The sequence below is a fragment of the Pseudochaenichthys georgianus genome, chromosome 4, assembly GCF_902827115.2.
Source record: "Pseudochaenichthys georgianus chromosome 4, fPseGeo1.2, whole genome shotgun sequence".
NCBI lineage: Eukaryota > Metazoa > Chordata > Actinopteri > Perciformes > Channichthyidae > Pseudochaenichthys > Pseudochaenichthys georgianus.
Window position 1 is genome coordinate 10,313,194 of NC_047506.1, and position 18,436 is coordinate 10,331,629.

General features: G+C 43.7%; 1 protein-coding gene across 4 annotated transcripts in view; it reads left to right on the forward strand.

Annotated features, from left to right (window-relative positions):
- The first annotated feature begins 8,089 nt into the window (after positions 1-8,089).
- The window catches only part of dab1a (DAB adaptor protein 1a), a 42,725-nt gene continuing 32,378 nt past the window's right edge, over positions 8,090-18,436 (forward strand). For 3 of the 4 annotated variants that reach the window (XM_034081989.2, XM_034081992.2, XM_034081991.2), the window contains exons 1-2: positions 8,090-8,507; positions 10,843-11,113. In XM_034081989.2, the coding sequence (XP_033937880.1) occupies positions 11,044-11,113 (70 nt within the window). In that variant the 5' untranslated portion in view covers positions 8,090-8,507; positions 10,843-11,043. Of the gene's footprint in view, positions 8,508-10,423; positions 10,549-10,842; positions 11,114-18,436 lie in introns of all 4 variants that reach the window. The other variant, XM_071202859.1, reaches the window with a different exon arrangement.

An 18,436-nucleotide genomic window follows, 5' to 3' on the forward strand; every position in this document is an offset into this window, starting at 1 on the left:
GTATGTGTGTGTGTGTGTGTGTGTGTGTGTGTGTGTGTGTGTGTGTGTGTGTGTGTGTGTGTGTGTGTGTGTGTGTGTGTTTGTGTGAGAGAGAGGAGGAGGAGGACTGGGGGAATCAGATTGCCTATTCCAGTCACACAGATACTCTTTCAGTCCTCAGCCTGTGACAGCACATTTCCTTCCCTCTTCATGCTGGTTGCCTCTTCTCCACCAGCTCCCTTTCCCCTCCTCCTCCCCCTCCTCCTCCTCTTTCTCTCAAATGCAAATGCAAATTCAAATTAGCTTTATTGGAATGACAGTGATTTGCGCATAACCTAACCTACAGTTCGGTAATAACTGTGGAGGTCTTGATCTTTTTCTCTTTTATTCCCGGCTGCCTCTTTCACTTTTTCTTACAATATCTTCCTCGCTGACTTTCTTTCTCTTCCTCTTCCTCTATCCCTGTCCTCCTTTTAGATTTCCACACATCTCTCCCCAGCCCCCCCGACCCTCTCTGGGCAGATGTATGTATTGGTATCATTAGCAGCTGCACTATGATGGATGGCACTGAAAGGCTGGGCTCTGACGCTTTAGCACACCATCATTACCTGCACCACGTACACACACATAACAATACACACACACACATACATGTATACATCACTTCAGGGGACATTACATTGACTTACATGCATTTCCTGGAGACTTATCTTAACCTTACCCTTACCCTTACCCTAATCCTAAACCTAACCAAGTCTTCACCCTAAAATGAATGATTCCCCTTATGGGGACCTCCAATTTGTCCCCATAAGGGAAGCCAGTCCCCACACGTGACTATGTAAACAGATTTAGGTCCCCACAAGTATAGTAATGCTAGACACACACACACACACACACACACACACACACACACACACACACACACACACACACACACACACACACACACACACACACACACACACACACACACACACACACACACACACACACACACACACACACACACACACACACACACCCATATATCACACTACTTCATGTCTGAAACAAATACAAATACAAAAGAACGTCTTTCAGATGCCTGCCTGCCTACAGATGAAAAAGTGACTATTGAATAGCATCCTTCCCTTTTCTCACTCTCTCTTTCCCTCTCACAAACTCAGAAACACACGCAGTCTTTCCTGAGTTTAAGAGGTTTGTATTGACTTGGAGCCCCATGGGGAAGTGAATGCCAATAGCCCCTCTACTCTCAGTGCGAGTTCAGACAGACCAGCAGTCCAATAGACCATAGGGTGCTAAAAGGGTCTATTTCTGGAGCTGGCAGAAGTTTCACCTCCAGGAACATTCATAGACCCCATGCAGCAAGAGACTTTTGCACATTGCCGTTTGTTTGTGTTTGTTTGGCTGTAATGTTTGTGTGAAATGTTCAAAGAGTTTGGAATTCAGAAATGGAAATTATGCAAATCGTGCTCTGAGTCTGACAATCCCGTGGTGATTCTCAACGAGTCTGTTGATGACATCAGAGTGCAGTGTTTATCTGGGCTTAATGTGCATCGTGGCATGTGTGTGTGTGTGTGTGTGTGTGTGTGTGTGTGTGTGTGTGTGTGTGTGTGTGTGTGTGTGTGTGTGTGCCTGTCTGTCTTTGTTAGAATAAAACAAATGGTCACATGTAGTACAACAGACATTAAGGGTTCAGTGTGTTAAATATCCAGCTTACTGCCCCACCAATGGTGCTGTAATGACTCCCCTGTGTGTGTGTGTGTGTGTGTGTGTGTGTGTGTGTGTGTGTGTGTGTGTGTGTGTGTGGTGTGTGTGTGTGTGTGTGTGTGTGTGTGTGTGTGTGTGTGTGTGTGTGTTGAAGTGGTGCGGGGGCTGATCATGTTGTCAGAGTCCATAAGAAACAACAGGGCCTTATTAAACACGGACACTCAGTAAAGATTGATTTTGTTTGGCTGTCTGTGTTTAACTGGAAGGGCAGGCGACTGTGACAGTGTGCGTGGGCGATTAGAGACACGGGCAGGAGGCGGGATCTGTGACTGACTGATGGCCGCTGGTGGCAGGAAGCTGCTCTGGGAGGGCTGCGGGGAAGATGTACGTCTCTCACCCGCTCGGGGATTTCTCTCAAGTGCTGAAAGGGGCAGATTGACAGTCCCTCTGTGGTTGGACTGGACTCTGAGGACAGAGTCGGGTAATCTGTTCCTCCCCTGCAGACAGACTGAGTTTGAAGCCATTAATGGAGCTCACCCGTTCTGTGTCTTGGTACAAGTTGCAGGCAGTTCAGACTAGGCACGCCAGCGGCTTGCAATTGAAGAAGTTTGAGGTTGTCACTAGCCTAAAGCATGCTTTAGTTTCTTTTAGTTACCTACCAACTCCATTCCTCTGCCACCCAGTCCTTCTCCCTCTCTCTATCTTGTCTTTGCTTTCCTACTTTAGAGCGTGAGAATACCAAACAAACTCCACATGGTTGTTGTTAGAAAAATATCACTCGTCACCGGCTTGAGCTTCAATATCAGGATACATGTATTTATTATCCTTGCAAGAGAGGAAGTCGTCATCACATACAGAGCATATGGTACAACTAGTTCCTGAACAGTGTCCTTCACTTGCTCATATACAAGAGAGGGAGTTACAACAGTCACAATATGCTGGAATACCGGTTTCAAAGCAGTATACAAATGTTTTGTTCAGATTAGCTAAGGCTCACGTCAGAAATGATCATGTCTCTGTCTATCTCCAGAGAGGCTGAATCATCATTTAATCAACATACTGTAGCTTAGGGCTGCTTAATTAATCATATTGTAATCGCAATTACGATTATGGCTTGCAACGATTATGAAACAACGTAATCGAAATAAAGGGAGTTATTGTTTAATTATCTTATGAATTTTTTTTTTGTTTTTATAACATTTTTTGGTATTTGCTTTTTCAGTTGAGTTATACTTAAAGTTCAGGGTAATCACTGTTAAAAACATAGTGTTCACCATTTTTTTCTCCAATAAATAGATGTTTTCAAACTAAATGGATAGTCCTTTTTAAAATCGTGATATCAATTATTGACCCAAATAATCGAGATTATGATTTTTGCCATGATCGAGCAGCCCTACTGTAGCTATCATATGGCTAATTCTTTATATAAGGTATAAAGTGGCCAGACTGCTGTGGCAATAAAAGAGGAATGTGGTCTGCCATGACGGAATGAATAGCAGACGAGGGACTAACAGAATCTTTACAATGACATTGACAAAGTCACTGTATAATATGTGGATCAGTCACATTGTGGCTGATACCCTATCCACTTAGAATGTCAGTAAAAAGGTGCCCTGGTAGCTCACCCTGTAGAGCGAGTGCCCCATAGACTCAGGCTCAGTCCTAACCTGAGCAGCCTAGCTTTACAACTAACCCACAGCTATTTGCTTCATGGTGTCTCCTGGCGCTTCCTTTTTCTGTCTTTGCTGTACTTTCTCAGTCAGAAAAGCCAAAATGTAGGATCCCTTAAATCCCTAGAAAGGGCAGTAGTGTGGTAAAAAGTGTAGTCGTGCTATATTAAGCAGTGGTCATGCTTCACAGCTCAAGTTTGATAGTGTTTGCATTCAGTCACCCACTTTTTTTCACACTGCTGAATTAAATTGTGTTTTTAAACCGGATGTCAAAAGAGATGTCAGTTGGATTAAGAAACATTCAACCATAACTATCAAACTCTGTAGCTACGTTATAAATAAAGAAATTGAGACACGCGACAAATCTAGAATAGATTGATGTCACTAGATATCTTGTTGTAAGTCAACTCACAGAATACTAACTCCTAAATCTGCATCTTTCACATTAAATGAACTGCCTTATTTACCACTACAGCCTCCGACATGTTGAATAATATCAATGGACTTATGCAATATATCTCTTGCTACTAATTGGTAAGGGTGGGGGTCAAAAAATAAATGTGGGTGCTCCAGTTTCATTGAATGATCCAAAAGCAAGCAGGTTAGGGGAATGAGATGACTCCAAATTGCCAATAAGTGTGAATGGTTATTTTAACATTGGTATCCTGACAGACTGGCAACCTGTCCCATTTGTTCTTCTCCTTTCACCCTGTGCACAGAGGCTTGAAGTCCCCTGTGAAACTGCAATGGGTAAAGATGAAGGAAGGATTTAAATGTCCATGTTTGTATAAGTGTATCTGTGTACTGTCTTTATGTCTATTTGTGTTTGTGTGACACTGTGTGTGTGTCATAATGTGTGTCAGTAGAAAACGAGGCAGAAGCAACAGTAGTCCTTTTCTTTATTTCCTCTTCATCCATCTATCTTTCTCTGTGCGTCTGCCATCAGAGGCACAGTTGGAAAAGCCTGTGGTACATATCTTTGTGTGTGTGTTACTGTGCATGTGTGTGTTTGTGCAACAGCATTGTGCGACACCATGATTAAGTGCTTTGAATAATTGATGATTGCATCCCTAATTAACTCTCAGTCTCCTGCTCCGGCAGACTCCGGCTCTATTTTTATGCACCAGACTCTCCTCTCCTCTCTTCCACTCCACAGATGTAGTGTATCCATCACTCATTTTAGGCTCTGCTGATGGGGGTCCAGAGGGGCCTTGGGGGATCTAAATCAAGTTGAGTGGACATTTTTAAACAGGCAACAACCACAGTAGACTACAGATCAGTAAAGATGGTTTTCTAGACCAAAGGGTTACCCTGCTTTTACAGCTGCTGGGGACATACTGGTTATACAAGCCACATTATCAAAATAGTGTGAAGACATTTTAACACCCATTAACATTTTTGGAATGTTACAGACAGTCTGGGGTGTGTACAAACTACAGATGTCCTGATCCGATCACGTGATCAGGGATCGGAGCCGATCACGTGATTTTCAAAAGATCGAATCGGGAGAGAAAAATCGGGGATCGGGATTTTTATTTATTTTTATAATTTTTTTTTTTTTTTATTAATATTTAATGTTACAAAACAAAAATGACCATGTTCACGTCTTAAGTCATCCTGAGGCCTTAGTTTGGTTTAAAATGACACAACATCATGTATGTGTTGCTTCTTTGGGCTTGTTTCAGACCTGGTTGCTTATTTCTCTGAAATCTGGCAACAGAGTGGGCGCAGTGTCTAATAGTAGCAGTAAGCTAACGAGAGGCTACGTTCAGCTGGTGACTCGGGAGTCGGGACAGAGAAAATGTCAGGAGTTTGGAAGTATTATAAACATTGAAAGCGAAGGCAGTGTCACAGCCAGAATGCGATAACGTGTGAAGATCTGAACTGAACTGATACATCTCTAGATATGAATAGAAATACAGGCTGCAGTAGAACTGAACCAAAGCATGAATGATCAAATTGCACTCTAAATGCAATGCTGGAGTTCAGCACACTTGTTTTGAATGCGTTAATGGGGAATATGAGAATGATGGCAGACTGCTGTAGTAGAACGTGTGTTTGAACGAGGGAGAAAAGAGATCAGAGAGAGACGGAAAGGTGGAATCAGTGTGGGGTTGTTAATAAAGGCATATCCACATTCTGTCGGCAAAGCCACCGCTTCCACTCTGCATTAAAAGACATCCTTAAACACATTTTTGGAGCACTACCAATTTACATTTCAGCACATTAACAAGGAGACACACACACCCACAGACACACTCACACTCACACACACACACACACACACACACACACACACACCACACACACACACACACACACACACACACACACACACACACACACACCACACACACACACACACCACACACACACACACACACACACACACACACACACACACCACACACACACACACACACACACACACACACCACACACACACACACACAGGCGCAGGAAGAATAAGATTCGTTTTCATCTATTTCCCCTTAAAACATGAGAAGGAGGAATTCCCCAAAGAGAGCACAGCGCTTTGATATCTACAGCTCCGTGTCTGTAAATAGGTTAGGTGAAGAAGACTGCATGGCATTTTTTTTTTTCATGTTAATTTGCGATTTGCACGTGCACGTGCATGTGGATCTGTCATCTTGCAGGGTAATCCTATTTCCAGCAGGAGATTGTGGGTGGGAAAGTGTGTGTGTTTACCTTTCTGATGAGGCCTCTGCATGTTCCTTCTAGTCAACTCAGACAGGCGGGTGCCATGTGGAGTACCTGGAGCATGCTCACAGTCGGTGTTTCCATGTTTCCTCCTGCAGTGTGCTTGCTGGTGGCCTGGCTGACTGCCTGCTGAACTAGCTGCACTGCTGTTCCTATGAGCCTGCAGGCCTGCTGCACTGGCTGCTGCTTTATCCACTTGACAGCTGCTGTAACCATTTTGAGCCGTTGTTTGTGGTGCAGATGTAACTACTGTTAAAGCCACATATTATTTTTTTGCCTCAATCTTCCAGAGGAATTCTCTGAAATCAAGCGCTGCCAATGTGCTGTTGGGGGTGTAATGACTGTTTAGATCAATGTCATGAGGCCCTTTTCACCAACGGCCTCGTACAATCATACTATGGCTGTACTGGAGTGTTGTGAGCTGTGGCGGTATGCCTTTTGACAGCAGCCTCTCAGCAGGAGATGCACTGACATTTGATTCTGTGCCAATAGTGACATGCTCCCCCCTCCACCAAAGGGTGCTTTGCAATCTGTACTCGCACATGTGGCTGGAGGTATTTCAATCGCTTTCTATGTTCAGGTTTACGAATCCTTTGAGGTTTTAATGCAATGTAAGAGTAACTTCATGCTATTAATACTTTGGTGATAAAGGTGCAGTTGTTAATTATTAATTAATGACTGAGAAATCACTGTTGACAAATGGATCAATTAAGAACATGTTGGCAGATAAGATGGCAAGTTCAATGTGCAACAAGTGCCAGGACCTCATTTAACCAGATCATATCTGTCACTGTGGCTCTGGAAGTCTTTCCTTGGTACGATGTGAGGGTCTAAGGACAGAGGGTGTCCTTTTTCTTCTCATACTGATATCTGAACATCTGTGCTGTTGTATTTGCTGTAAGTGTCTCGACTGTAGGCTAATTTTATTACATGTACAGCACTTTGGCTCCACCGAAAATCGTTTATAAATGTGCTATATAAATAAAACTTGATTTGATTTGATGTCACCATTTCTTCTTCACCATGAGGATTTTATGATGACCATCAAAACCAGTCGGACATCTCTTCATCAGCTTACAATAAACAGGGAGTACGCATGGCTCACCTTTAACCCCCAGTGCACGGCCATAGTTTCAATGGAGACCAGTAGGACTTTGGACATTTGGCCACAGCCTCCGCAGCTGGGATTGTCTCTCCTATTTCATTTGATTGCCCATTGAGAAAAGATGGCTCTGCCTTGGAATTAGTTTGTTTAATCTTTTGAAGAATGACAGGTCATTTATTTTAGGATTCCGGTTGTATCCGTCAGCATCTATCAATACAACTTTGATCTCGGCTAATGTCTTCATAAGTGTGACATGGGATGAAGGACTTCATGTGTTGTATAAAGTTAAATGATACACAGCAGCTATCTGGGTGTGACACTGCACTTTAACCCTCAGCTCCTTTTCTCAGGTACTTTCTTGTTCCTACCTCTCTCACCCTCTCTGTCTTTTTCTCTTGCATACACACACAAAAGCAGTCCTTTAGCTCTTACTCCCTTTTGTCCTCTGACTTCTTTAGTTGATTTTAAACCTTGACGCCGTTTAACGCTCTCTTTCTTCACTTCTGTTGGTAACATACCGAAGTTGAGAGGACACTGTATTTCACATTCTACATATCATAAACTGGTAGGTCTACATTTCATGTTCTTGGCTGTCGATGTTCACCTTTGTTGTTGTTTTTGCCTTGATAAAAAATGTTCTCTTTGGTTTTCAAGTGCAGTAACTCCGTCGACTTTTCATGTTGTTTCAATCAAGTTGGTTCCTAAAACTAGGAGCATTTCGCTGTGTCTGACTGGTCGAGAGAGAGATTGTTCATTTACCCTTCAGACATCTGAACCATGACGGACTGTAACACGGATAACCTTTCATACCGCAGTCGTGGTTATTCATCAACGAGTGCAGCTCAGAGAAGAAATGTGTCGCTGATAAGGACTCTGCATTGGTGTCGGGATACAAAGGTGGTTTGGGGGGAAGCAGAAGACGGACATAGCACAGTGAGGAGCGTAGAGGTGGCCTCTATGATTATTTATTATTGAGATGGCAGTGGAGCTGAACGAGTGGAGCTGCTAATCTAACTGTGAGCCTGATGGACAGAACACAATTACCCTGAGAGTGGGAGGTGGGAGAAAGAGGGGAGGCTAGAGTGCCAGCAAACTTCTTTCTTTCTGTTTTCTTTCCTATCGCCTGGCGGACTTTATTGTAGCTGCAGATGATTTCTGGGCATTAAGCTCCTGTTGGCAGCATCCTGTTTCTTGAGTCACACACAGCCCGATGCTCAACTCACCCACTCGCGCCTGTTGGCAGCGCCCCATTTACGGACGACCAATTTACGGACGACCAATTTTACTGCCTGCTCCTCTCGCCTCCTTTCCTCCAGTCTCTGGTATGGCTTCAGATTTCTGTCTAAATCCAGACACACTAAGCCGTGTTCACATCCTTCTCTGCTGCTACTTTTAGCTCGCGCGCTGATTCCAGGTCAAACCGCCACGACAGCGTTCACGATGGCTTGTGATTTGCGCTGCTCTTTCTTTCATGTCGTCGGCGTGTGTAAGAGGCAGATCATTTGTACAGTTGAAGCTACACATGTGCTTTTTGGGGGGAAATGTGCTTGTTCTGCCCTCCAGGGACTGTAGCTTAGATGTAGAACTATTCCCCGACTCTCCGGAGAAACAACCTTATGTCTGGAGCCTTGGAGAAGTCTGGAGAGGGATGCTGCAGACGGTTTTTCATTTTCAGTCTCAAAGTCTCGTTTCTTGCTCATTTTACCCAGCAGACAGGTTGGCTCGGCTTGCAACGGTTGGATGAGTTGAACTTCTTCACTTAGTGAGGGGTGGTGCTCTCAAAGGTGTATTTGTACAGTCAGAATATAAACTAATCTTAAAAGTGTTTCGTGATTTATTTTTTAATCATACACTCAAAGTACAACCAGCGGAACATGTCTTTAAATCTTGTGTTCTGTAGTGTAAAAGGAGTTGGGGTAGGGGGGTTTCTGATCCAAGTTGAGGATTAACAAACTGCCGTTATTAAACACGAGCTCCAGATGCTGCCTGAAAGACTTCTCAGCTAGAAGAACAAATCCAGAGAACAAAAAGGAAAGAGAGGGACAGAGGGGGAAGTGTTCAGGGTCGGAGCTGAAGCCGTTCAAAGTCCATCCTTTCTCTTCTGATTTTACTTCCTTGGGCTTTCTCACCCCTTTTACCCCCTGCTCATTATCTGTTCACCCTCTCTGTGTTCCCTCTCCCCTCACTTTCTTCCCACTCTGTTCATTTCTCTTCCCTCTAACCCCTCTCTCTTTATACTCACTCTCTCTCTCCATCCATTTGGTGGAACAGTGCTGCTGATAATGCCTGTAATTGGAGTGACTCACACTTTTCCAGTGTGTTTGGACCAGATAAAGAATATTGTCAGCATTTTGCCGACATGGCCTCTGCTGGCAGAATTAAATGGACTGTTCTGTTCTGTCTGCAGCAAATTAAAAGCCTCTCAATTGATCTATTCTCGCTCGAGGCTCACAGGGGCCTCCTATTCACACAGAAACGCCGTGGAGAGGGGGAGGAAGAGAAAAAGGGAGATTTCCCCCTTTCCCAAGAAGTACCAATCTTTTCGTTTTCTTCAAGTCTGCACTCAGTCACTGTTAGATGGAGAGGGGGAGAGAGAGAGGTCAAGACTGATAGTGCAAGGAGAGGTGGAAAGCAGCTCAGAAGGTAGTCGGATTCGTTATTATACACGTCACCGTGCAGCTGTCTCCTGCTGTCTTTGTACTTCAGCGTCTGTGTATGAAAGGAGCTTGTCTGCATTTGTGTGTGCATGTTAATGTGTGTGTTTTCACAGGGTTAGAGTGTTTTTGGCTCCTTCGTTGTCGTAGTCGCTGCCAGTCAACACTTCAGAATAAAGTAGTGGCAGATGGGCAAAGAAGGAATAGAAATCTGGGGCCAGAGGGGCCCACCAGGCGCTGGACCGGGCCCAGGAGGGGCAACACGTTTGGTAGCAGCATTAAAGGAGAATTACACTTCTTCCACCATGGCTTATACATTTTGGTTATCTTGCTTTTGATCATATTAACATTGGAGGCCCAACAACATGGGATGGTGCTACTTGCATGGATGTACATTATTAGCAACACTTATTTAAGACATTCAAAAAGTCACTGGTCAAATCACATCCATCGCAGTTTACAAATCCTGTCCAATTTGAATTGCAGAAACATTTGGTTTTTGGTTGTTTTCAAAAATGTGACTAAACGGTTTGCTTGTTTACAACATGTCAGATTGTCTGACTGCTTGTGTTTCTTTCCCCCAGATTCTTCTCATTACTTTACAGCATTCAACTTACTGAGTACAGCAACACAAATGATGGCTACAACACCAAGATTGTAATTATCCAGAATTTCAGTTGACGGATTGATCGTTGTTCAAAACTCTTTGGTATAGAACTTTGATTAAATGTATACTTTTAAACCTGTTTAAACAATGATTGCATGAAGGAAGTGGGAATGTTCTTTGCGCAGTGTCCTTGTAGCCAAACATTATTGAAAGGAAGCAGGAAGTGTAGGTCATGTCTCACTGTTTGTTACCACGGGCAACATCCACTCAAGGCACCGATCAGAAACAAGCTCATTCTCATGCCGCCTGAGAACTCTTGCAAGGTTTCGCCTGCCAAGAGTAAACACCCCCGACTGAAGCAAACCTCTCTCTCCCTCTCCCTCTCCTTCTCTGCAGCTCTCTGTGGGTGTGTGTGGGATGTTGTGTCAGGGCTAAAGCCCATCCCTCTCCCATGAGCCTGTGTGCCCACACACACCTGGCGCCTTCACGCACCCACCCGGCGCCCACACACCGACAGCCGGCACCGACGCTGTGAACTGGACCCTCGGAGCCCAGCGGAGCCAAGCGGAGCGGAGTCTAGCCAGTTGGAGCCTGAGGATGTCAACAGAGACAGAGCTCCAGCCAGCGGTCAGGCCCAGCAGCGTCAGACGGGACTCCAGAAGGAAAGGTAGGAACATCCTTGGAACACTTTGAGGCATTGATACTCTTGAGGTGATATGAATTCATATGTTTTCCCAAAGTTAAAGGCATCCCTTATCATCTACTACTTTACTTTCTTTGAGATAACGTAATTTGTCTGAAGAAAACATTATTGAGAGTATATTATAAAAACTTCAGAATCAGAATTCCTTTATTTATCCCACAACAGGGAATTGTACTTTATTACAACAGCAGAAGTTTAGTGCAGATAAAGTAAAGAGGAAAGACTTACATATTACAACAACACAATGTTTTGAGTATGCACACGTTATTAATAATAAAAACACAATAAGTAAAAAAACAAACAGCAGAGAAGTACACCATGGTAAAAAAAAGTTGCAGTATACTGTGTTAAGAAAAGAAGTATACCATGAAGACCTAAATGGTACTGTTTGCCGATTCTAAATACATTGAAAGAAAAAATAAAGCGTGAATTGCACAAGGCTTAGTTTATATTGCACATGCGTGTATATTGCACAAAGTTTTATATTTGCACATCAGGGGTATTACAGTCTGTGTGTGTGGTGGTCCACCAGGGGATGTGGTGGTTATACATAAGTACTTTTTAAACCTGTACCCTAATTGCTGGTTAAAAAACACGCATATACAAACACATACCGTTATCGGCTGCTCTTCCTCTTTAATAATGATTGATTTGGGTTAAAAACATAACGCAGCCCGGCTGTTGTTCATAGCTAATTAACAGGTGGGGGGGTATCTCGGTACAGTAGAGGTTGCTACCAAACAGGTGCAGGAATGTTGTGGTTGGTGTGAAGCAAACACATCCAGGTGTGTAAAGCTCCCGAGGCAGGTAGCTAGCAGGTGTACGAGAGCAGGCCTGGGTGGTCTCAGAGCAGAGGTGATGCCAGGGGCCGGGCTGGCAGCCATCACCCAGCTGCTGGGGGAGGGGGGGGGCCGACTGCCAGAGCAACGCAATCTCTGAATAAGCATCTGATTGATGTAGCAAAACTCTGGACACCGTTGGGAGCGGCACTTAATGGATGCACAGAAACACACACACACAGAAACACACACACACACACACACACACACACACACACACACAACACACACACACACACACACACACACACACACACACACACACACACACACACACACACACACACACACACACACACACACACACACACACACACACACACACATACATTATCACCTGCAGCAGATGCCTCATTGCACTTGGTGCTCCTCGCGTAGGTTCCCCCATACACAGTGTGTGAGGGAAGGCTGAATGTCTCTCATGTCCTATTTAGAAACACCATTGTTCTGATGCAATAGAGATCATGTTCATCATTCAGACTACTCTCCATATGTGGGGAGATGCAGACAGACACAGACACACACACACACACACACACACACACACACACACCACACACACACACACACACACACACACACACACACACACACACACACACACACACACACCACACACACACACACACACACACACACACACACACACACACACACACACCACACACACACACACACACAACACACACCACACACACACACACACACACACACACACACACACACCACACACACACACACACACACACACCACACACACACACACACACAAGGACTGGGATTGAAGCCCAGAAGAGCATATGAGAGGAAAGATGAATGGGTTGCCTTCAGCATTTAGACTTGAGGGTTTTTCAGCTTCTCCTCTCTGCCCTCTCCCCTGTCTGTTTCTTTTGATTTGCCACACAAACACACACACACACACACACACACACACACACACACACACACACACACACACACACACACACACACACACACACACACACACACACACACACACACACACACACACACACACACACACACACACACACACACACACACACACACACTCAGAAGGGTGATGAAAGTCAAATGCAGTCATATACCACACACAGGCAACAATCGTGCACTGGGATTAAGAAACCGTGATAACGTTTTTGTTATTGTGCTTCATGTGTATGACCTGAAATCCTCATGTACATACAGAACACACACATGTTTCTGTTTCCGTTTAGCCCCTAGTTTTCATCTCTTGAGAGTGCCTGGATTTGAATGAGAATAGATCCTCTAAATAGCTGATTATCATTAGGATGCAAATAGCAGCTCTGTTGCGAGAATCCCTGCAGGATGGGCCTTTTCTAAGATCCTTACTTTCCCTCCTCATCCTGCTCCTCCGCCCACTCCTAAATGACCTTGCCCTGAATGAGTGAGACACAGATCACAGGGAGAGAGAGTGAGAGAGACTAATGAGTCAATGTGAAGCAGAGCCGTTTAATCTCAGGCCTTTGTTTCGCGGTTCTGTGGTGAAGAATGGAATGAAAGGGACTATGGGACTGCTGCGTGTCACACATTAATCAAAGCTGGTGTGTGACTGGGACTCTTTGCCTGTGAGTGCACGTGTGTGTGTTTTTTTTGCACACACAATTGTGTTTCATTTGTGAGCTCAGGGGTCATTGTTCTAAGAGAAGGTTTTTATTAAATCACCATGACAAGATCAAGATAACCTTCAAACTTCAGCATTTACATGACCTGAGGTGAATAAATGCCGCTTTGTGCTTCCTCTGACAATAAATTAGTCTGGCGTTATTCTTGAAGTAGAATAGTCTTTATTAATCCTCAATAAATCCAGAAAGATTACATCTGTCCACCTCTCTATCCCTCTCTAATTTTCTCTCTCCACCCCCTCCTCCTTCCTCCCCCACCTCCTCTACTTATGTACCCTTGAAACCATATATATTTCAATATTAATGTAGCGGTTCGGCTGTAATTTAGACCACCGGTTAACTTCCTTATAGGTGTTACCCCTTTTATAGAAAAGTATATATATTTCATACCATTTCACAATTCACAGGTATTTGTAAACTCTTGAGTTGTTCAAACTAATTATTTCAGTTTATTTCATTTAGACATTTTGTAGAAAGCTGAAATAGTCCGACTCGGGGGCCTGACACCTATTACAAGATTGCAATTTGTGTGCCTGTCTGCGTATTGCAACCTTGAAGTAATGCTAAGAGATAAGGCTGCAGTATATGTTTGGAGTGGATGTTTGTTAATTAGTATAGCCATGAGTTTTTTGGAAGGAAACACATTCTGAGATTCTCCATGATCAATAAAACATTGAGTTGACAGTCTGCCAGTGCAAAGACTTTTAAATGCATGTCAAATTAGAACAGCGAGCCAGTTTTATATTTGAGCCTAACAGCAGCAAACAGTTTTGTCTCCACTTAAAACTTTTACATCTCCGAGCCGACCTTGCTAATGAAGTACGATGAACCACGGGCGCATTACTCTGGGAGAATCTTTGAATCGTATTTCTCACTTTCTTCACCGTGCAAGCAAATCATTTAGACATCACAACGTAGGATTCCAACAACACTGCCTTTTTTGTCCAGTGTTAAAGCAGGGGTCACCAACCTTTTTTAGGGTGAGGGCTACTTTCAAAAAATAAAACAAGTCGTGAGCTACTTTTACTCCTCTTTTTTTTGTTTTTTGCAGTGTATATATTTAGCACATTTTAACATTATTATATGCTTACCTTTAACCTTTGTGTGCTGTTTGGGTCTGTGGGACCCGTTTTCAGGGTTTACTAAAAGAGAATGTATTCAATTTCATTATTTTAACCTACTTTATTTGGGGGTGGATGGGCCTCACCTCTTCTAGGGGGGGTCCTCACCTCCTCTAGGGGGGGTCCTCACCTCCTCTAGGGGGGTCCAGGGGCATGCACCCCCGGGAAGATGTTTTTTTAAATGTTGAAGTTAAAAGCATCAATCTGGAGCACTTTGAGCACAAAATGAATTTATGGATACAGCTCTCAACACTCAGATGAAAGGGAGCTGTATACTTTTCAATAATCCAAACATCTTTAGAATATGATCACAACCAATAACAAATCATTTAAAGTGGTTTAGTCTTATCTTATGTTACCTATAGTTAGCATTCTTTCTTTTTATTTTACTAATCACTCCCCTTTTAAACAGTTTTTTGTTTTTATTGTCCTATAGTACACATTGGAATGATTTCTTACTTTATCTTAAATAGATAAAGGTGTGCTCTCCCTAGCTCTCTCGCTCCCTCTCTCTCCCTCTCTCTCTCTCCCTCCCTAGCTCTCGCGCTCGCTCTCTCTGTCTCGCTCACTCTCTGTCTCGCTCGCTCACAATAAATATATTTGCAAGTTGCAGCACACACAGTAAAACTCTGTGTTGTGTAGATTCTGCCAGAAGGAAAATCAGCGGGGAGGTGCCACATTGCTTTTCTTCCCGACTGCAACGCTGGTCCCGCAAATCAAGCAAGAACGTGATTGGTCGATATTCATTGTGGGGGAGGAGGGGTGTTAGATGGTTGTAGTAAGTAGATAGAGTTCACTTTGATTTAGGTTTCGTTTATGCATAGGGTAGATTCTTTTAATTACATTTCCTTTTTTGTTTTGTGTATTTTATACATTTTGGATTTGCTTGGCGAGTTATTTTTAGAACATGCCCCTGCGGGCGACCCACGTTGCCCCTGCGGGCAAGTAAGTGCACCGTGTTGGCTACCCCTGTGTTAAAGCATGCTTAATGAACTTGTGCTCTGCTTTTGCTTAACACTCTAGAGCAGTGTTTCTCAAACTTTTTCATACCAAGGACCACTTAACCAATAAAAAAACACTCACGGACCACCTAACTCCACAAATATCCAAAAACACATCGTTTTTTTACCAATCGCCTGAAAATGGTACAAACAAGTGGCAACATGTGTGATGAAGGTGTTTATCTGGGCTATATCATGCAATCGAAAGTGAAACTTAAGCTCGTTCCATTGCGGAGATATTCCCGCGAGAGTGCGAAGAACTTAAATAAATGTATTTATTTCAAATGTGAAATTTTACCAATATACTCACGGACCACTAGGGGCCGCTCACGAAGCACACTTTGAGGCTGCGGCCACACGAGGACGAAAACGGCTAAACGCATAGGATTAACGCAAACGCAATCGCAAACAAGCTTCCGTCCACACGCAATAGTTATCCGGATAGTGTCTGTCCACACGAGACCGCTCCGTTTAGCTCCAACCGCTGGAGAAGCTGCAGTACATATGCAGGAGCCTGTACGTGGCGTTGTAACTTCCTCCACAAAAGCAGCGAAGAAGCATGGTTGTCATGGTTGCCCTTCTGTTTATTCTCCGTGGTGGGGGCCGAGGGAACCGGGCAGAGTTTTTCGCCAGTCAACGTGTATTAAAGTTTAAATCTTCCGGACAAAATTATAAAAGTGTCGGTCAAAGGTCTTCTTTGTTATTTATTGAGCTTTAAAACAAATGAATAACGACTCTATATAATATAATGATAAAATACACGGAGCCTCTCTTTTTCCTCCCTCTCTTCAGACAGCGTCAGTATCTGTCTCATGCAGCATCTGATCCAGTAATGAGTGACCCGGCCGACAGTAAAAATAAACATATTTATAACTAGTTTAGGGAGTTTGAGAGGTAATTAAAATAGCTAAGGGTGATGATCTGACTTGAAGTGTGTGTTTTGCTGCAGCGGGAGGAGCTGCAGGTGAGCAGAGCTGCGTGTCTCCGTCCTGTCAGATTAGACTTCACTCGCGTTTAGGTCCATATCGAGAGAAAGATAAATAATCTGAATTCAGGGTGCAGTTTACTTTGACGCGGGGGTGAGCAGCAGAGGTGGGGAGAGGCGGGGCTATTGCCTCATCATTATTGCTGTAGATGTTGCACAAACAACTGTAGCATGGTCAACAGCGTCCGGAGCACGATAGCAACTCTGCGATCCGCCATTGTTGTTGTTGTTGGTGGCGAAACACTTCAGCAATGGCGCGGGGTAAACGGAGGTGAGCAGAAGAGGTGGGGAGAGGCGGGGCTATTGCGCAATCACTATCAGTGATCTGAAAATGTTCGGATAGGGCATACACACGGAGCCGTTTGACCCCCCAGAGAGTTGCGTATGCCTTTCTATCCACCTTGGGACCCGTTATCGTTTCCTCAGTCGTTTAGTGCCGTATTCGGTCGTCCTCGTGTGGCCGAACGGTCTATATGACACTAAACAGTAACGCAAACGACCGAATTCGTCCTCGTGTGGCCACAGCCTGAGAAGCACTGCTCTAGAGGATCTCTAGTCAAAACTGGTATGGTGTTGGTCTCAACCTGAGACAGTGGAGTTTTATTTGTACAGTGCTTTAAAGGGGACCTACTATGCAAAATCCACTTGTTGATGTATTTTATACATCAACATGTGTCCCCTCTGTGTAAAGAGACTCTGAAAGTTTCAGGAAAAAAGATTCTCTCACTTTTTCTCCTGACCCATTTATATAAAAACCTGTCTGAAAATGAGCTGATCAGATTTTGGCCACTTTATGATGTCATACCGATTTGTTGGCTTGTATAACCATTAGCCAACCACCCCATTGGCATATCTCTATGAAGCTGGCATTGTGCCCGTATTTTTGTAACAATATGTTTGGACATTATCAGGGTTATGGATAAATTTTTCAAGCTAACCCAATGTTGGTACATTTTAACTCTCGTTGGTCTACGAAGAAAAGTAACTTGCAATCATTTGGTTCTAAGCGACTCCTAAAAAGCTTCTTGTAAACAACACTGACTGTATTTTTGTGACTGACTGCTCATTCTGGCCAATAAACAAAACAAAAATATTTTCTTTTTGTGTTAATAACATCATTACATTTAAGTAAAACATTTTTCTTAGGCGTATCTGTCTTTCGTGATTTGGCACCAATTATGATTACAAGTAATAATAACTTCCGCTGCTGTCACCACTCACAGTCAACAGTCATCGCAACTGAAAAATCACGACGCTCCCACAATGGGATTTGGCTGAGGATGTGTGAGAGTGTGTTTCTACTGTAGCTGGCAGCCAACTGCATGAAAAGAGTGGTTAAGGGTTATAGCTGTGCAGCTGTTAGCCTTTGTGCATGTATGTGTGTGTGGGGATATGTGTTTGCTTGTCTCTGGTGTGCGATTAGCAAACACATTATCTTCTTCGTGTGGATATTATGCACACATCCAGTCTATCTGGCACAATCACCGAAGCCATTTACTCTCATATCTTTCCCTGGGGAATCTTAGAGCACAAACAACGGTATTTTGAGTGTGTGTGTGAGTGGCGTGCATGTGTGTGTCTTCTATGAGAGGTAATCAGATCTGTTCCCTCCAATCAGACAGAGATGTAATTGAATTGGCTGTCTGCTGTTGTGGTTGTCAGTGGAGGTCAATAGTGGATAGGCGGGGATAGAAG